At 39.0% G+C, this 21125-nt stretch overlaps 1 protein-coding gene across 7 annotated transcripts in view; it reads left to right on the top strand.

Annotated features, from left to right (window-relative positions):
- Cenpc (centromere protein C) overlaps window positions 1-14368 on the top strand; it is a 54223-nt gene extending 39855 nt beyond the window's left edge. For 3 of the 7 annotated variants that reach the window (XM_042257598.2, XM_076546517.1, XM_006983817.4), the window contains exons 19-20: window positions 6581-6671; window positions 7885-8046. In XM_042257598.2, coding sequence (XP_042113532.1) covers window positions 6581-6671; window positions 7885-7955 — 162 coding nt within the window. In that variant the 3' untranslated portion in view covers window positions 7956-8046. Of the gene's footprint in view, window positions 1-2397; window positions 2549-3607; window positions 3803-6580; window positions 6673-7884; window positions 8047-14211 lie in introns of those variants that run through there. The other 4 variants (XM_076546520.1, XM_042257599.2, XM_076546518.1 and 1 more) reach the window with 3 other exon arrangements.
- Window positions 14369-21125: the final 6757 nt, after the last annotated feature.

Here is a 21125-nt window from a genome sequence, read left to right as displayed (position 1 = left end):
GGGATCCATGTTTTAAAACAAGTGACAACTATAATTAATTAATAGAATTTATTATATTAGAATACAAAATGATTATTTACACTTACTTGTAATATTGCTTATAATTGGAAAATTTGGAAAAGAAGAACATACTACAGAGAGAAAATGGCTATATTTTTATTTTGGCTTAATAATATAAGTCACTATGTGGCAAAATAAAGTTATATAACTTCAAATGTAATCTAAGAAGTGTCTGTACATTTAAAAACTATCTCAAACATATCTTTAATACTAGCCACATGAGAAATTCTTTGGGCTAAAGTTCTAAAGCAAATTTTTAAGACAAAAATTTATGTATATATTTTAACTTTCTTTCTGTTTGCTTTACTGTGTGTTAGGAATGGAACTTTGGGGTTTGGTATTTAGACAAGTTTCTTCCACTGGGCTGCATTTTTAGCCCCTGATTAGAGTTTGAAAGTGTAAATGGCAAGCAAATATGGAAAAACGTGTTACTATGTGATCGATTATTTGCTTTGAGTATTAATTTTTTTTTTTGAGGCAGGGTTTCTCTGTGTAGCTTTGGGCCTTTCCTGGAACTCGCTTTGGAGATCAGGCTGGCCTCGAATTGAGTACTAATTTTTAACTGAAAATCAGCATTAAGTATTTTCTTAATAATAGGAACATTTTTCTTAATTTTTTAGGTTAGCATATGAAGTATTTTTTGCATATTTTTAAAATTTGAAGCATACTTGATATGATTTTGAAAAACTAACAGAGACAAGAATAGAGCCCCAGCCTTTGCCTTTAATGCCTTCCTGATACAATGTTAGAGACCCTGTCTGAAGAGGGGGAGGAGACCAAACCCAAAAAAATTAACAGTGTACTACTAGAGTTGATGTTCAATCTTCCCTAATAAACAAAAGAGCACTTAGAAATAGTAAGTGGAGAAGGTAAGGAGGGCCATTAATTGTCGTGCTAGAAACCCCATCGAATGACTGAGGGAACCGGATGCAGAGATCCACAGCCAGGCCCCAGGTGGAACTCCAGGAGTCCAATTGGCGAGAAAGAGGAGGGATTGTATGAGTGAGAATTGTTGAGACCAAGATTGGATAGAGCACAGGGACAAATAGCCAAACGAATGAAGACACATGAACCAATGGCTGAGGAGCCCCCAACTGGATCAGGCCCTCTGGATAAGTGAGACAGTTGATTAGCTTGATCTGTTTGGGAGGCATCTAGGCAGGGGGACCAGGTCCTGTACTCAGTGCGTGAGTTGGCTGTTTGAAACCTGGGGCTTATACAGGGACACTTTGCTCAGCCTGGGAGGAGGGGACTGGACCTGCCTGGACTGAATCTACCAGGTTGAACTCAATCCTCAGGAGGAGATGGGAATGGGGAGTGGGTTGGGGGGGAGTGGAGGGGGCGGGAGGGGGGAGAACAAGGGGATCCGTGGCTGATATGTAAAATTAAATTAAATTATAAAAAAAAAAAAAAGATGATTCACTCAGTGAAGGTGCCTGCCGCCAAGCTTGACAGCTTCGGAAAAGAGAGAACTGGTATCTATAACTCCTAATTGTGGCCTGTGGCTTGTGCCCCCGTCCCCCAAATAAATAAAATAAAATAAATGTTAAATAAAAAATGGCATGAATAACAGAACAAAACATGACAATTTACTCAAATAGTAGGAATGTTAAAGACAGAATTTCTTTTTTTTTTTTTTTTAAAAGGGCCTGAAAGTACAGTTTTAAAATTAAATGAAAAATCCAGAACTAAAGCCAAAAAACTTCTCGACCCCCTCACATTAACCACTTCTCTATTTCTTGGGGGGAAATGCCTGATTTGGGGCCTTGGGCTCAGCTTTGAATATTTTTATCATGCCATACCTGATGGAAGACTACCACAGATGAGTAGGATTAGGTAATAACATCTCAGCAGCCAGCTTGAAGATGCTCTTCCACTGGCCAAAGATAAAGTCTGCACTGCAGCATCAGTAAGAACACCTTAGTGGGCTGATGTACTTCAGTTAAGTCTAAGTCCGTCACTGTTAGCCAGCCTCTGAAAGAAAAATTAATGGGTTAATTCTGAAGGATTTTTGGAAGCTTCTTATCATGTTCCCAGCTGATAGTTAAGCTGAGGGGAAATCAATCTTTTATTCTCCCTTTCCCATACAAAGTCTGCAGCTAGGTAGTCAGACAATAGGAGAGAATTTTCTTGTTAGGAATACTTAGGTACTGAATGAACATGGAATGTTACAGTTGAAATATCACCATTTTGCATCTCCTCAATAAACTATTTAATGTGGGCACTGAGCATCAGTGGCTGCTGACATCTGTAAGGAGCATAGTTAGACATGTATTTCCTGATAGAAAAATAGAGTTCTGAGTAATCTTAGTGTCTCTATCTCTTTAAAATACATAGAAACTGCAAGAAGACAACATGGAAGGTCTCTAGATCGAACTACTAGTTTACAGGGAATGAAAGAAAGCTGAAACTGAATATAATGAGCAAAGTCCTGCTGTGTATATAGGAGAGCAGTAGGAACTGAAAAGAGAGAGAGGACCAGGTAAAACCTCTATGTCAGGGCTTCCCAACATAGCACTGCTGACATTTTGCCCTGGGTGATAGTTTTTATTGAAGCAGGGAGCTATCCTATATATAGAAGGGTATTTAGAAGCTTCCCTAGAGTCTCCCTACTGGTATCACACGAGACAGTGGCAGTTAGGTTTTCAGAAACTGTTGTATCTTGAGGAGAACAATCAATCAGCCTTTATTGAAACCACTGCTATTGGCTGAAAGGACTGACCAGTCACTGTGTTCACCTCTAATGTGTATCCTAGTCCAAAAAAAATCTTGCAAATATGTGGTTGACACAATTAGAACTTTGAACATTAATTTTAGCGATGACAATATTGTGGTTATATTCTTATAAAGGACTTAATCTTTTAGTACACAATGAATGCTTATGAACTATTTATGCTAGGCTTTCTTCTCAAATACTAACTAATGAAGGAAATAGACTGTATATTGGACAGGTAGTTTGTTATAGGTATTCATAGATGTTTGCCATTTAGTTCTGTTTTTGTCTGTATCAAATTCTTGTGTGTGTGTGTGTGTGTGTATGTGAATGTGCTTGTGTGTTGGTGGGGCTGCATGTGTATGGGTAGGGTATACATATGCACATGGAAATCGGGTTGATTGCAGTTGCTTTTCTACCTTATTCTCTGAGATAGTCTTTCCTAAACTTGGAGCTCTCCAATTGGCTAGACTGGCTGGGCAATGATACCCTAGGATCTTCCTGTCTTCACCACCCATGCACTGGTATTATAGGCATGTGCTATGTTACCTGTTTGTTTTTTTAACTGCAGTACTGGGATCTGAACTCAGGTCTTCATGCTTGCGTTATTACCTGAACCATCTCCAGCCCCTCATAAAAACGTGTTTTCTAATACATTTGAATCATGCTTTGTTTAGTTAAATCTTATATTTTTCAGCTGAGTTAAAAAACAATATATAGAGAGTAATGTGATGTTTTGATGCATGTGTGATATACTATATATATATATATTTAAATCAGGTTAACATACTATATTTCACAATTTTATCATTTCTTCATGGTAAAAATGGACAGGGGAAAGTCCACAAGGCCTCAACTCTATACAAAGAACAGCAAGCAACTAAGGAATTCTGAGAGCAAGAGAGAGTCCTCTCCAGGGAGGAACACAGCAACTGGTGATCCAGTACCAAGACATATACACACAGTGACCTACAGACTGAGCAGGCTGTACTTAGGAATATATATGTATGTAGATGTCCATATATACATAGAGTAACAATTAAAGAAAAGGAGGCCATGAGTTTGACAGAGAGCAAGGAGGGGTATATGGAGGGATTGAAGTGAGGAAAGGGAAGGGGAAATGATGTAATTATAACCTCACAAATAAAAGAAATTAAAAAATGTTTCTTACTGCTTTAAAAATGTAGAGTATTCTTTTCGGTTGTAGCCATTTTGTGGGTCAGAGCTTTTTGCTTCTGTCTGTCTACCTGTAACTTAGTACCCATTGGGATTAGCTTTTTTATATTCCAGGAGTGTCTTTTTTGTTGGTGGCTTATTCAACCTAAAGATCTCTAGTTTTATTTGTTGTTACAAATGATAAGATTTTTTTTATGATATAATATTCCATGCTGTATGTGTATCACATTTTATATTTACCCATTGGGCATTGAGCATTTAGGTTATTTCTAGTGCTTGGTTGTTGTAGACATGAGAGCTTCAGGTACTTCTTCAATATATTCATTTATTTCCTGTGTATTTATATCCATTAGAGGAATTGCTGGGTCATGTTATAGCTGTGGTTTTAATTTTTGAGGTATCTAAGTGGTGTTTTCCATAAGGCATACACTAAATTACATTCCACCAATAGAATAGAAACATTTGCTTCTCTCCGTATCCTTACCAGCATTTTTTAATTTTTTTTTTTTTTTTCGAGACAGGGTTCCTCTGTGTAGCTTTGTGCTTTTCCTGGATCTCGCTCCATAGACCAGGCTGGCCTCGAACTCACAAAGATCTACCTGCCTCTGCCTCCTGAGCACTGGGTGCACCACCACCACCCGGCTTATTGTTAATTGTTTTGAAAATAATCATTCTTAGTGGGGTAAAGTGATAGCTTGTAACTTTTCTTTTCTTATTGATAAGTTTGTTATTCTGATATTCAAATATTAGCTATTTGTATGTTCTCATTTGATGTCTATATAGAACTGTTTCTCATTTAAATAAAGATTATCTTAATTAAATATTGGCAAAAATGAGAAGAGACCCAACCTGACCAGATAAGGAAAATGATCTGGAAATATATGCATGCCTTTAAATTCACCTTTTCTACTTGAGGCAGATCTTTAGATGACATAAGAATTTTTAAAATTTTTCTAGTTTCTCAAAAAAAATTGAGGACCATTTCTCCATTTAGAGAGCTATCCTTTTTTAGAAGTTGGGAATGTCAGTTGTAGAGTCAGAGTGCACACTTCTAATCCCAGTTCTGTACTTTCATTGACTTTTGAAAGTTATCTAACTTCTATGTCCCCACTTTTAAAACATAGGCATTTTATTGGCAGCAAAATATTCTTGATGGGTACCTTAGTTTAATCATAGTACTATAGATTTAGTGTCTCCAAAAATGAACATTTATTTCTCAGTTTTAGAGACTGAGATGTCTTTGGTGAAAGCATACTTCCTGGTTTACATGTAGGAGAGAAGTAGGGAAGGGATGGAGGGAGAAGGAGAGAGAGAGAAGGGGTAGAAGGGAAGAAGAAGAGAGACAGAAAAGGAGAGAACATTCTAGTATAGCTTTAAGGACATTATATCATCCTTTCAGATTGGCTCCATACTAATACCATCAAATTGGGAATTAAGACATTAAAGTATGAAATTTGATGGTAAACCTAGAGGTAGGCACATCTTAAAGTTTGGAGACTTTATATTTATTTTGTTGTCTCCAAAACAGATAGTTAACAGTATGTTTACATCTGAATAAATTTGGAAGTTAGCCATCTTTGAATTAGAAGCCAACACAGCTGAAAAGTAAATTTATCCTATTTCTTTTTTAGTCTGATGCTTAAATATGTGAGATGGGCTTTCTGTTTTGTCTTGTATTGTTTTGTTGTCCCCCACACCTACAAGATGGATCTGACTTCCTATCTGGGCTTCATCATTCTTGTTGAGATGTGTGGTATCCAGAAAACGTCTTGGAAGAAGCATGTATAACATTTTTCTTTTTTTATTAAAGTTTACTAGCAAGGTAGTACTGCCTTTTCATGACATTGAATGAGCAAAATTAGAACAAAAATGAATTTATCTTAGTTTTATATTATTGACCTAACAAAGTGCCACATAATAGTAGCTTAAAGCAGTGACCTTTAATTATCTTATTTTGCCTAGTTAGACATCTTGCAGGCTCGGCTGTGTAGTTTGTTCTGAGTAGCACAGGTCTGGAATTAAGATGTTGTAGCATGGGTCTGGAATTAAGATGTTAACAGGTTTGCTTCCTTTTTGAAGGGTCAGTCTGTCCATTTCCTTTCAGTTTTATTGATATTGTTGGGAGAATTCAGTTCCCATGTGGCTACAGAACCAATGTTCTCATTGTTTCTCTGGAAGTTGGCAGCTTTTACAAATAGCCTGTCCCTTGGCTTGTGGCCCCTTCTTCTTACCACCAGCAAGAGTACAAAAAACTTATGTTTAAAATTGCTTTTTCTGCCTCATTTTTCTACTACCTACTACTTCTCTTTCTCTTTCTCTTTCTGTGTGTGTGTGTGTGTGTGTGTGTGTGTGTGTGTGTGTGTTGGGATGTGTTTGTATGGGGGTCAGTCGCCGGTATGGGAGAGTTCATCTTTAAGGGTTTGTATGTTTAGACTGGGTTCAGTTGAAATTAAGGATTAGTCTCTGTCTCTAGGTTCTTTTGCCACATAGGATGTATTTGCAGATTCTACAGATTAGAATACGGACATCCATGAGGAGTCTTTATTTTGCCTGCTGTATTTCATTTAAGGATTTCTGAGTACAGTCATTGTGGTTCAATTTCAAATGAGATTTTATTTTTTAATTTTGTAGATTTTTTATGTTAACTTTGGTGACCTTTTATGTACCTTACATGAAACACCGTATATGATAACTACTGGTGATTCATTCTATGTTCCTTCAGGTAAGAACAACTAAAGCATTTTGATTCATATTGTTACAATGTCCATACAGTTGCTAGTGTATAGTTCCATGAATGTGGAAGCTACAGTGGTTAAAATGAACTACCATGTTATTAATGCCAAAGCAGTTTGGTACATATTTTCCTTTCATTTTATCACTAAATAAGTATATATTAGTGTTTTGATGTGTGAAATTCAAACAGATGTCTATTGCTAAAGAATAAAAATATTAAGTCGCAGTTATGTTGCCTTTCAAGCTATAAGGGAAATTATTTCTGCAATGTTATTTCCTGTTACAGTATATGGTCCTTTGTAGCTGATTGTTTTAACTATACAGACGAGTTTATTTTTAAAAAATTACAAGTCGTTAGTAGTAGGTATTTTGATGTATTTGCTTGCTTATACCTTCATTCAGTAAATATGAGTAACAGTGTACTGTGGTGCCAAGTATTGCTCTTTAAGTTTGGGATAAATAAAAGAAAAAGAGAGAAAACTCCTTCCATTTACAAAGCTCACATTGTGATGAAGGCAATAGTAGCTATATTTATATACTTTTGTCTTGTGGTGCTGGGAATTGAACTGAGATCTTTTTCTTATTGCTGGGCAAGTGCTCAGTGAGTGCATCCCCATGCCTAGCCCTGTGCTTACTGTGTGCTAGCACTATCGGAGAAATGTTCTAATTCTGTTAGTTTTAATGAATGCCAATTTCTACTATAGAGACAGTCACAGTAATAACATTTAATAATAATGCAAGTACACCTGCCATATGTGACACTATCCATCTGACACCGTTATATTACCTAATTAGTTCAGAGCAGCATTTGCTTTTAAAATTACTTTATATAACATTGCACCTTTCATTTTTACCTATGTGTGCATGTACGTGTCTGGTTTATAGGAACCTCAGCATTTCTAAAGATCATTTAAAGAGGTTTCAGAATGGTTTCTCTTGCACACATTTCTAATTTAACTCTGCCTTTGTTAGAGAATGACGGGAAATTTGTGTTCTTTCAGATCCTCTCTGAATCAGTAGGTGGTGATTAACTTTTGTATCTTTGGGTTCATGCAATTAAAATTAATTAAGTTAAGTTAGATAAATTGTTTCTATTTCATATTATATGCTGTATATGTTAAGTGGTGAAGAAATGATTCTGTGGAAATACAAATCTTTTTGTTACTTGAAATAATTCTGTTTTCTTATTACTTTACTTTTAGGTAATCATTACAACATTAAAAACCTCTTGGATGTGGAAAGTTGTCTTCTTTTTACTCAAATAAAGAGATGAAATATGTGTATATGTATAAAATAGGTTGTGTATTGTAAATTTTTGTAACTATGATTATTTTAAAATAAAACATTTATTTAGTTTGAGTAAACTTGAATTAGATATTCATTTCATACTCCTGGTTAAACATTTCATCATCTTGCCTGAATGTGCATACTACCTTTAATGATTGCCATTTTGCTGGTATTGTTTTAATAATAATGAAAAAAAACAAAATCACTGTTCCCACAGTATAAAACACATCTGCTATAAAAGAAATAATATGTCTACTCATTTACAATAGTTGGTTCCATATACAAATATTAAATCATTGGTCATTAAATAATCTAATAGAAAGCTGTTGTAAATGTGATGAATTAATTTCCATGGGCTGCTGTAACAAAGTGATTTAAAACAATGGAAATTGGGTTTATATATTTTTTTGCCTCAGTTTTTTGAGGCTTGAAGTGTGAATTCAAGGTGTCATCAGGGCAATGCTCACTTCTGTAGAAGGGATTCATTTCTTCTTTCTACTATCTGATTTGGTTCCTGTCTTTGGCTTTCCTAGTCTTGTACCTCAAACACTTCAGTCTTTACCTCTTATCATATGTCTTAGTTACTTTAATATTGCTGTGATAAGACACCATGACAAATATAACTTATATAAGAAGGTGTTTATTTGGAGCTTACAGTTTCATAGGGTTAGAGTCCACAACTGTCTTACAAGATGAGCTTACATCTAAATCCATAAGCGTAAGGGAGCGTTAGCTGAAAATACCATGTGCTTTTAAAACCTCTGGGCCAGCTCCCAATAACACACCTTCTCCAACAAGGCCACGCCTCCTAATCCATCCTAAACAGCCACCAGCTATTCAGATTATTTCTGCACTTAGCCTGAGGCTCAGTAAATACTGACTAATTTCTTGGGGCAGTGGGTAATGGCCCAATGTGCCTGCATGGTGGTAAACACACATCTCCCCAGCATGAGCTCAGGAATTGTCTGGGCCCAGATTGTTTCTTTTAATACTCTGATTGAGTCAGGTTATTTGCCTACAAGTTTGGCTTTTTCCTTTTGCAATACTGGAGTAGCTTTTGCTTATGTATCCAACTTGTGGAAATAGGAGATGAGAAGTGGAAGTCTGAGAAATAAGTGCTTTGAAGGTAAGAACCTGTTGCTGAGGACTTCACACATTTCAGACACAAGACTTAGAGGAATGAAGCTGGACCTGACATAGAAGCCTTGCCTGAAGACTAGTTCTCATAATACCAAGAGAAGCTATGCAAGCTGCCAGGGGAGAAATGTGTTCAGTAGTCCTACCTAGCTGTAAAGCCTACAAATCACAACCATAACCAGGATGGCATGGTACTTCTTCAGTTGTGGCACTTGTATCCTGAGAATTCCCAACAGCCAATTCATTGGACTTAAGGCCTGCCCACTCAGTAGGAGTAATTCATGACTGAAACAGTAAACCTAGCCCATTATCTATGTTTGGTGAGGTCAAGGACCCTAGAGGAGAAACTACTACAGCCACCTTTCCTAGACCAGGATAATTTCTGTATTCTAAATACTTATAGTCACAGATATAGTGTAGCTTTCATCTCTCGTCAAAGAAATTTCTTTTTGTAGCCAATAAAGACTATTATAGAAATCAACTAACTTCAAAATGCAGAAAACAACTGACTGATGCTTGACCCAAATTAATAAGTCTGCAGCACAAGCCCTACTTCATGGAACATTAAGGAAGAGCAAGGGCATATACTGTAGGAGCCAGAGGCTCATGATGGATGCCTGCTTCAAGATAGTGCCTTTCATATATGGGGGCTTCCATATACAGGGAAGCTGCAGCCATGAAGTTTTGACGTTATGGTTGCTAATAAAGGCATGTGCCACCCTACCTGCTTTTATGTAGTGCTAGGGAATTGTTCTGGATAAAATCATCTGAGAGGAGGTGTGGTTTGAAAAAGGTATGGTCCCCATAGACTCATATGTTTGAAGGCTTGGCCCATAGGGCGTGGCACTATTAGGTGTGGTCTTTGTGGAGTAGGTGTGGCCTTGTTGAAGGAAGTTCATCATTGTGAAGTTGGGCTTTGAGGTCTCATATATGCTCAAGTCATGCCCACTGTCTCAGACCACTTCCTGTTGCCTGTGGGTCAAGGTGTAAGAACTCCCAGCTCCTTCTCCAGCATCATACCTGCCTGCATGCTCCCTTGCTTCCCACCATGACAACAGTGAACTAAACCTCTGAATTGTAAGCCAGCTACCCCAATTAAACGTTTTCTTTTATAAGAGTTTTCATGGTCATGGTGTCTTTTTACAGCAATAGAAACCCTAACTAAGACAGGAGGGGACCTCAGTGAAGAAAACGCCTCTGTAAGATGGGGCTGTAGTCAAGTCTGTAGGTATTTTCTTAATTAGTGATTGATAGGGGAGGGCACAACCCATTGTGGATGGTATTATCTCTGGGCTGGTGGTCCTAGGTTCTTTAAGAATGGAACACACTGGTAAGTGGTATACATCCATGGCTTCTGTATCAGTTCCTGCCTTCCCGGGTTCCTGTCCTCACTGCTTTTGATGATGAACTGTTACATGGAACTGTGAGCAAAATAAAGCCTTTCCTCCTCAAGTTGCTTTTGGTCATGGCATTTCATCACAGCAATAGCAACCCTAACCCTAAGACAAGCTGATACCAGTTGGGTATTTCTGTGACAGACCTGACCATGTATTGGGGAGGATTGTGGAAGGACCTTGGAACTTTGGGTAGTGGACTGGAGCCAGCTGGAGCCTAGAAGACAAGCTGTATGTGCTGCAGAGGGCAGAACTGGAGAACTGACCCAAGGTCCTTGGAGAAGCCCAGAAGATTGGTAGTGAATCCCAGATAATTGAACATTGAGTTATTTAGACTGTTGGAGTGGGTCTTGCTTGGTTAAAATTGTGACTGTGCCCTGGTTCTTCCCTCTTGAAGAAAGTAACTTAATTTTGATTTTCTACAGGAACCCACAGCTGAAAGATTTTGAACTTTTAAAACAGATTTTGGAATTTCAAAGAGACTGAATTTTTTTTTTTTTTTTGCTTTTTTTTTTTGTTTTTTTGTTTTTCGAGACAGGGTTTCTCTGTGTAGCTTTGCACTTTTCCTGGAACTCACTTGGTAGCCCAGGCTGGCCTCGAACTCACAGAGATCCGCCTGCCTCTGCCTCCCGAGTGCTGGGATTAAAGGCATGCGCCACCACCGCCCGGCGAGACTGAATTTTTAATGTGTTTGAATTTGTACAGACTATGAAACTTTTAAAGTTATTTATATATTTAATGTGAGTTCTTGGGGACGAATGAAAAAGGAAAGGTTGTGTGTTTATAGTGATGTGTTTATGTGTCAAATTGACAAATGCTGGATAGTTTTATGTCAGCTTGACATAAGCAAAAGTCATCTGAGAAGAGGGAACCTCAATGTAGAAAATGCCTCCATAAGATGGAGCTGCAGGCAAGCCTGTAGGGCATTTACTTAATTAGTGATTGGCGGGGAAGGGCCCAGCCCACTGTGGGTGGGGCCATCCCTGGGCAGGTAGTCCTGGGTTATATAAGAAAGCCGACTGAGCAAGCCAGTAGGCAGCACTCCTCTTATGGCCTCTGCATCAACTCCTGTCTCCAGCTTACTGCCCTGCATGAGTTCCCACCCTCGCTGCTTTTGATGATGAACTGTTACATGGAACTGTGAGCAAAATAAAGCCTTTCCTTTCCAAGTTGCTTTTGGTCATGGTGTTTCATCACAGCAATAGTCACCCTAACGAAGACAGGATGGAACTGGGTTTCATGCATACTAGTTAAGCCCTATACTAATTGAGGTACATCTCAGCTGATTTTTGTTTAAAGAGAAGTCTTCTTTTCCAGTTTTTAAAGTTATACTTAATGGTTTATAATAATACTTAACTGTTTATACAATAACCAATAAAACTAGTGGAAATATTATTAGAGTATAGTAATGAAGCACTAGTTGTGAGTTAAGGCTAAGGAGGATAATATTTTACAGAAGATAAAATTCTTAGGTTTCAAACCCCCCTTCTTTGGTTCAGTTTAGAAGACATGAGAGCTAACATTATGCTTTTTTTCTTTTTCTTTTCCTTTTTTTTTTTAAAGATAACTGATGCCTTAGGATTAGCTATCACATGTGTGATGTGCATGCTCACAAGCTGTCTGCTTTGTGACTATTAAACTTAACTGGACCCTGTAAATGATCAAATTGGAAATGGGACCTCATGAAGAAATGTTTTAATGAAATGTTTTAAAGTGTGTCTTCTGTGAGTTTTTTGTTAAGAACTGCTTAGAAAACATCCATCCATCTAGTTTGTCACTGTAGAAGAAAGAGTGAGTCAACTAGCTTGTCTGTCTGGAGGAATCATTACTTTCTCCGAGAGGCAGTGGGTCATACAGCACAGGCTATGCCAATTGAGACTTTTAGATCCCCTGCCTCCACTTAATTTAAGAAAGTAGATGAAAATGTCAAGAACATCTTTAGTGTTTTTAAAAATGCAAGGTCCCCACATGTAAAATTCATATTGCAGTTAAGTATCTTGTGTTTCCTGTGCATAAAGTTAAAAAATTTCTATATATAAATATATTCTGTGTGTGTATATATATATGTATATAGTGATTATATACTTATATATACACACAGCATATGTATGGGATACCTATCACTGATATTTAGAATTATATGTAAGATTTTGTTGTTGTTGTGGCTGTTGAAAAGAAATTGTTATCATCAGAAGGGAAATAGAAAGATAGTGAAGAGGTAGTGTTTAGATAGAGCTCAATAAAGGTTTGTATGTGCTGGTGGGATAGCTCATCTGCTAGGGTACTAGCCTAGCCTGGACAAAGTCCTGAGTTTAATTCTTAGCACCACATAAAGCCATACTTGGTGGCATACATTTGTAATTCCAGCACTCCAGAGGTGTGCTACATAGTGAATTCTAGAGCACACCTACCTTTCTGTGATGCTCTAAATAAAAGTTTCATATCCTAAAAGTGTCTTTCTATATGCCCTAAAATCAGACCTTTTCTTTCTGCCCCCGCTAACTCCATTTAAGCCACATTGGCTTATTTTCATGTCCTTAACTCTGAGGCACACTGCTCAGCTTCCAGCATCTCTCCTCAGTAGGTACCTGTGTAATCTCTTCCCTCTAAGAAGGCAAGTTAGCTTGAGGGAACCTAGTTCTCCACCCTCTTTCTTACAGTTGTCAGAATACTAACGTCTACCACGACTTCTGGGTCCTAAGTTGACTATTTGGAGGAACTGAGGCTCTTCATGTTCTTCCTGCAGCAGGATATTCTGTAATACTTGAGTTCCACGATCCAAAAGATTGCCAGGGCATAAAATTCAGAGCCAAGCACATTCTGGGTCCCCCGGCTGCAGTGCAGTGTCATTCACATACTGTCAAGACTGCTTTGGGCAAGCAGCCACAGGGGCCGGCTCTTCTTGCTACCTATCTACCTTGTTTTTGTTCTCATCTGACCGTTCTGTTTCACCAAACTCAAGTGTTCGAGATGAGCCTTTGCATCCTCCTTTTAGTCTTTGCCCAGTGGGCACTTCTTGAGAACTTTCTTGACTAATCTTTTAAACTTGTAAACTTCCTGACCACACTCAAGAACACTTTTCCTGCTTTATTCCCACAACACTAAGCAGTTTCTAATTTCTAATTTTTGTGTGTGTGATATTGTGTCCCCTGGTATGTTGTGCACCTTAATAAACTCATCTGGGGTCAGAGAACAGAACAGCTGCTAGATAGACATAGAGGCCAGAAAATGGTGGCACACATGCCTTTAATCCTTACATTCTGAAGGCAGAGATATGTCTGGATCTCTGTGAGTTCAAAGCCACACTGGAAACAGCCAGGCATGGTGACACATGCCTTTAATCCCAGGAAGTGATGGCAGGAAGCAGGAAGGTATATAAGGTATGAAAACCAGAAACTAAAGGTGGTTAAGCTTTTAGGCTTTTGAGCAGCAGTTCAGCTGAGATCCATTCGAATGAGGACACAGAGGCTTTCAGTCTGAGGAAACAGGATCAGCTGAGGAACTGGCAAGGTGAGATTAGCTGTGACTGGTTCTGTTTCTTTGATCTTTCAGCATTCACCCCAATAACTGGCCCTGGGTTTGTTTTTATTAATAAGACCTTTAACAATTCATGCTACATTTATTTGTATAGTTTATTATTGTATTTTTTTCTTTCTAAAATGCTTCATGAGTACAAAGATTTTAAAATTTTCCTTTCACTATTCTCTTAAGACTTATTTCTATTCATTGATATAAAACCACAAAGAAGCCACACGAGGAGAAAATGGTTATTCTGCCTTACACTTCCAGGTAACAGTCTATCACTGAGGATAGACTATCACTATCACTGAGGGAAGCGAAAGCAGGAACTCAAGCAAGGCAAGAATGTGGAGAGGCAAGACCTGAAGCAGAAGCCATTGAGGAGTGCTGATTACTGGCTTGTTACCTCTTGGCTTGTGCAGCCCGCCCCCCTTTTGAAACAGAGTTTGTCTGTGTAGCCCCACTGTCCTGGAATTCTCTCTGTAGACCAGGCTGGTCTCAAACTCATAGAGATCTGCCTACCTCTGCCTTTTGAGTGCTGAGATTAAAGGTGTGTGCCACCACTGCCCGGCTCAGCCCATTTTCTTTTTTCTTTCTTTACTTTTTTAAGAATTTTTTTATTCATTTTACATATCAATCACAGATCCCCTTCTCTTCCCTCCTCTCATCTCCCAGCCTTCCCCCTCCCCAACCCACACCACATTCCCTCCTCGGACATGGTAAGGCCTCCCATGGGGAGTCAGCAGAGCCTGGTACATTCAGTTGAGGCAGGTCCAAGCCCCTCGCCCTGCATCAAGGCTGTGTAAGGTGTCCCACCATAGATAATGAGCTCCAAAAAAGCCAGCTTGTGCACCAGGAATGGATGCTGATCCTACTGCCAGGCGGCCCCTTAAGCAGATCAAACTACATAACAGTCTCGATTATGCAGAGGGCCTAGTCCAGTACCTGGAGGCTCCACAGCTGTTGGTCTAAAATTCATGTGTTCCCACTAGTTTAGTTTGGTTGTCTCTGTAGGTTTCCCCATCATGATCTTGATACCCTTGCTCATAGAATATCTCTTCTCTCTCTTCGACTGGACTCCTGGAGCTTGGTCTGCTGCTTGGCTCTGGATCTCTGCATCTGCTTCTATCAATTATGGATGAAGGCTCTATAATGACAGTTAGGGTATTCACCAATCTGATTTACTGGGGTAAACCAAAACAGACATCCTCTACATTATTGCTGGGGACATTATGGAATCATGGGAACTTCCCTAGCACCCAGTTTCTCCCTATCCCCATGATGTTTCCCTCTATCATAATATTGTTTTCATTGCTTTCCCACTCTGTCCCTGTTCTAGCTCGACTGTCCTGTTCCCTTATATTCTCATCCCCCATCCCCTACCCTCCATTGCCCCTCCTCAACCCCAGTTTGCTCATGGAGATCTCATCTATTTTCCCTTCCCAGGGCAATCCATGCATCCCTCTTAGGGTCTTCTATGTTAGCTAGCTTCTCTGAAGCTGTAGGTTGTAGTCTGGTTATCCTTTGCTTTACATCTAGTATCCATTTATGAGTGAATACATACCATGTTTGTCCTTTTGAGTCTAGGTTACCTCACTCAGGATGATATTTTCTAGTTCCATTTGCCTGCAAATTTCATAATGCCATTGTTTTTCTCTGCTTAGTAATACTCCATTGTGTATATGTACCACATTTTCTTTATCCATTCTTCGGTTGAGGGACATCTAGGTTGTTTCCAGGTTCTGGCTATTACAAATAATGCTGCTATGAACATAGTTGAGCATGTGTCTTTGTGGTATGCTCAGTGTGGTTGAGCATTCCTTGGGTATATGCCCAAGAGTGGTATCACTGAGTCTTGAAATAGATTGATTCCCAATTTTCTGAGAAACCGCCATACTAATTTCCAAAGTGGCTGTACAAGTTTGAACTCCCACCAATAGTGGAGAAGTATTTCCGTTGGTCCACATCCTCTCCAACATAAGCTGTCATCAGTGTTTTTGATCTTAGCCATTCTGACAGGTGTAAGATGGTATCTCAGAGTCATTTTGATTTGCATTTCCCTGATGACTAAGGATTTTGAGCAATTCCTTAAATGTCTTTCGGCCATTTGAGATTCTTCTCTTGAGAATTCTCTATTTAGCTCTGTAGCCCATTTTTTAATTTGATTGTTTGGTATTTTGATGTCTAGTGTCTTGTGTTCTTTATATATTTTGGAGATAAGCCCTCTGTCAGATGTGGGGTTGGTGAAGATCTTTTCCCATTCTGTAGGCTGTTGTTTTGTCTTCTTTACTGTGTCCTTTGCCTTACAGAAGCTTCTCAGTTTCAGGAGGTCCCATTTATTAATTATTGCTCTCAGTGTCTGTGCTACTGGTGTTATATTTAGGAAGTGGTCTCCTATGCCAATGCCTTCAAGGCTAATTCCTACTTTCTCTTTTATCAGATTCAGTGTAACCAGATTTATATTTGATCCACTTGGACTTGAGTTTTATGCATGGCGATAGATATGGATCTATTTGCAGCCTTCTACATGTTGACATCCAGTTATGCCAGCACCATTTGTTGAAGATGCTTTCTTTTTTCCATTGTACAGTTTTGGCTTCTTTGTCAAAAATCAGGTGTTCATAGGTGTGTGGATTAATGTCAGGGTCTTCAATTTGATTCCATTGGTCCACATGTTGGTTTTTTATGCCAGTACCAAGCTGTTTTTATTACTACAGTTCTATAGTAGAGCTTGAGGTCAGGCATGGTGATGCCTCCAGAAGTTGCTCTATTGTACAAGATTGTTTTAGCTATCCTGGTTTTTTTTTTGTTGTTGTTTTTCCTTATGAAGTTGAGTATTGTTCTTTCTGGGTCTGTGAAGAATTGTGTTGAGATTTTGATGGGGATTGTATTGAATCTGTAGATTGCTTTTGGTAAGATTGCTATTTTTACTAATTTAGTCCTTCCTATCCATAAGCATGGGAGATCTTTCCATTTTCTTCAGTTTTTTTTCTTCAGAGACTTAAATGTCTTTATCATTCAGGTCTTTCACTTGCTTAGTTAGAGTTACCCCAAGGTATTTTATATTATTTGTAGCTATTGTAATGGGTAATGTTTTTCTGATTTCTTTCTCAGCTCGCTTATGATTTGTATATAGGAAGGCTATTGATTTTTTGAATTAATCTTGTATTCTCCCACATTAATGAAGATGTTTATCTTTTGTGTTAGGGTTGAATATTCTGTAGATATCTATTTAATCCATTTGGTTCATAACAGCAGTTAGGTCCCTTATTTCTCTGTTAAGTTTCAATCTGGCAGATCTGTCCAGTGGTGAGAGTGGGGTGTTGAAGTCTCCCACTATTAATGTGTGGGGTTTGATGTGTGATTTAAGCTTTAGTAATGTTTCTTTTACATATGTGGGTACCCTTGTATTTGTGGCATAAATGTTCAGAATTGAAACTTCATCTTGGTGGGTCTTTCCTGTGATGAGTATGTAATGCCCTTCTCGATCTCTTTTGATTGATTTTAGTTTGAAGTATATTTTGTAAGGTATTAGGATAGCTACACCAGCTTGCTTCTTGAGTCCATTTGATTGGAAAGTCTTTTCCCAGTCTTTTACTCTGAGGTAGTGTCTGTCTTTGAAGTTGAAGTGTGGTTCTTGTATGCGGCAGAAGGATGAATCCTGTTTTTGTATCCATTCTGCTACCTGTGTCTTTTTATAGGTAAATTGAGTCCATTGATATTAAGGGATATTAATGACCAGTGATTGTTAATTCTTGTTATCTTTTGGTGGTAGTGTGTGTGGATTTCCCTTCTTTTAGATTTGCTGCTGTGGGGTTATCTATTGCCTGTGTTTCCATGGGTGCATCTAACTTCCTTAGGTTAGAGTTTTCCTTCTAGTGCTTTCTATAGAGCTGGATTTATAGATAGGTATTGTTTAAATCTGGTTTTGTCTTGGAATGTCTTGTGCACTCCTATGTCTATGGTGATTGAAAGTTTTGCTGCATATAGTAGTCTGGGCTGGCATCCATGGTCTCTTAGTGTCTGCATAATGTCTGTTCAGGACCTTCTGGCTCTCAGAGTCTCCATTGAGAAATTGGGTGTTATTCTGATGGGTCTGCCTTTACAAGTCACTTGGCCTTTTTCCTTTGCTACTCTTAATATTCTTTCCTTATTCTGTATGTTTAGTGGTTTGATTAATGTGGTGAGGGGACTTTTGGGGGGGAGGGGGTCTAGTCTATTGATTTTCTATAAGCTTCTTGTATCTTCACAGGCATTTCCTACTTTAATCATATAGTTTTCCTATATGATTTTGTTAATTATATTTTCTGTGCCTTTAAGTTGGTATTCGTCTCCATCTTCTATCGCTATTATTCTTAGGTTTGGCCTTTTCATGGTATCCCAGATTTCCTGAACATTTTGTGTTATGACTTTTTTGGCCTTAGTGTTTTGTTTGACTGACAAATCTATTTCCTCTGTTGTATCCTCTATACCAGAGATTCCCTCTTCCATCTCTTGTATTCTGTTGGTTATGCTTACATCTGTAGTTCCTGTTCTTTTACTCAGATATTCTGTTTCCAGCATTTCCTTAGTTTGGGTCTTCATTGCTTCTATTTCAATTTTCAGGTCTTGAACTATTTCCTTCACCTGTTCAATTCCTTTTTCTTGGTTTTCTTTAAGGGATTTATTGATTTCTTCCAATTTTTTCTTTGTCTTTTCCTCAATCTCTTTAAGGGAATTTTCATTTCCACTTTACAGGGCTCTATCATCTTTATTTTTAAGGTTGCCATTTCTGCTTCTTCTATGTTGTGATGTTCAGGTCTTGCTGTTGTAGAACTACTAAGTTCTGATAGTGCCATGTTGCTCTTTATGTCGTTGTATGTATTTTTGCACCTGTGTCTACCCATCTCTTCCTCCAATAGGTGCAAGAGGTGTCTGTGTCTGAGGGAGCTGCTCTTGATCCACTCTGTGCTTGCTGTGTCTATGTCTCAGGGGTCCACTCTTGGTCCAGTCATAGCTCTTGGTCTAATTGGAGCTGGCAGATTCTGTGTCTCAGGAAGCCACTGAGGTTGCAGGAGGATGGGTACGTTTGGGGTAAGGAGTGGGTCTTATAGATGGCAAGGTCTGATGGGGGAAGTTGATGGGGAAGCCTGCTCATTGGAGTCTTCCCTGCTGGCCTGCAACTGGAGCAGCAATGAGTGGGGATGGGGGGCACAGGTTGTGCCCCAGGGACTAGGTCCTAGAGACAGGACTCTCTGGGTGGGAGAAGAGTCACTTACCTTTTGGTCCAATCAGAGCTGTCAACCCATTTTCTCATAGCATCCAGAAGCATCACCCACAATAGGCTGGACTCTTCCCACATCAATTAGTTATTTAAAAAATACACCACAGACTTGCCTACAGGCCAGTCTTATGGAAACATTTTCTCAATTCAGAGTCTTTCCCAAATAACTATCGTGCATGTCTAGTTGACATATAACTAGGCAGCATAACTGTGGACACAATAGTCTGCATAAATATAATTTTAATGTACATTTGTTGAATTTACTGAGTTGATCTGAGTATGGTTCTCCTTGCTATGGTTTCAATTCACATCTCTATCCTAAAGTTTGTGTTAGATACTTAATCCCCAGCTATGGGAGGTGAGGCCTAATTACAGGTATTTAGGTCAGGAGAGCTCTACCTCCAGAAGTGAATGAACGATACTATAGTAGAGTTTGTGTTGTGAGTTCACTCTCTTGCTCTTTCTCACCCGTGGGGGATCCTGCCATCTTGTGATATAGCAAATAGTTCCTCACCATATGTGGGCCACTGATGTTTGGATCTTCTAGCCTCCAGATTTATGGACCAAATAATTTTGAGTTTATGGATTACCCAGCCTGCTGTATTCTATGCTGAGACAGAAAAAGCACTAAGACACTCTTGTAATTCGTTTCCTGGATTTCTTTCTTTTTTGGCCTCCCACACTGCTCCCCTGGTCTTTTTTCCATCCAACAATTCTGAAGTTTGGCTTTCATACCCTGACTAATCACAGATCTCTGAGTATTGATGTTTTAACTAAAAGTTGTGTCTACTTTCTTCAGGACACTATCATTTTTGGGTCACCGACTTTTATTCTTTCCTGTCTGTCATTCCTTCTGAGTCTCATATCCAGGCCACTCTTGGCAGCCTTGTCTTTATGCATCTGTCATGTAATCTGTCTGTTAAACAAGTTGTCACTCACCACAAATGTTAGCATATTGAATGATCCCATTTACATTGCAAGTATTCTTAGCCCAACTGGATTAAGGCCATTCAGCATATGTATTTTTGGAAGGTTTTCTTTTTTTCCTCCGCATAGAGGAGTGAGAGGCAAAGATAGCGGGAGGATAAATGAACATTTGGCAAAGCAATTATATGGTAAACCCAGGGAACTCCATGCTTGCCATGTTTCTGTTTTTGAAGAGCTGACAGGGATTCCTTTTAGATCCCTTAGCCCATTGCTTTAATTTATGGAGATGAGCAAGTAAGTGGTGTGCTACAAATAGCTAGTTCTAGATCACAGTCCATCACTGCAGCTGATAGAACGAAACAGAAGTGACAGTATGCCAAAGCTGAGCCGAGGCGTTAACTCCTTTAGTACTTCTCAGGCTAGTTCCAAGTGAAGGCCTTGTTTCAGTTAGGGTTTCTGTTGCTGTGAAGAGACACCATGACCACAGCAACTTTTATGAAAGAAAACACTTATTTGAGGTGGTTTGCAGCTCAGAGGTTTAGTCCATTGCCATCATGGTGGGGAGCATGGCAGCGTGCAGGCAGTCATGGTGCTGGAGAAGGAGCTGGAGTCCTACATCTTGATCTGCAGGCAACAAGGAGTAAACTGTCTACCACACTGAGTAGTTTGAGCAAAGGAGATCTCAAAGCAAACTTCCACAGTGACGCTTCCTCCAACAAGGTCACATCTACTCCAACAAAGCCACACCTTGAATAGTGCCACTCCCTTTGGGGGCCATTTTCTTTTAAACCACCACAGACTTTAAATGTGGAAACTGGCTCGTGTGCAAAAAGCCAGCTAAGTCCACTGAATTAGAGAGCACACAGAGCACAGAAAGGCTGTCTCAGCTGAGGCCAAGCTAGGCCAGCTAGCTCCA

The sequence above is a fragment of the Peromyscus maniculatus genome, chromosome 10 (assembly GCF_049852395.1).
Source record: "Peromyscus maniculatus bairdii isolate BWxNUB_F1_BW_parent chromosome 10, HU_Pman_BW_mat_3.1, whole genome shotgun sequence".
In the NCBI taxonomy this organism is placed as follows: Eukaryota; Metazoa; Chordata; class Mammalia; order Rodentia; family Cricetidae; genus Peromyscus; species Peromyscus maniculatus.
The sequence above is the reverse complement of the archived record's forward strand: the minus strand, read 5'-3'. Positions and strand labels throughout refer to the sequence as shown.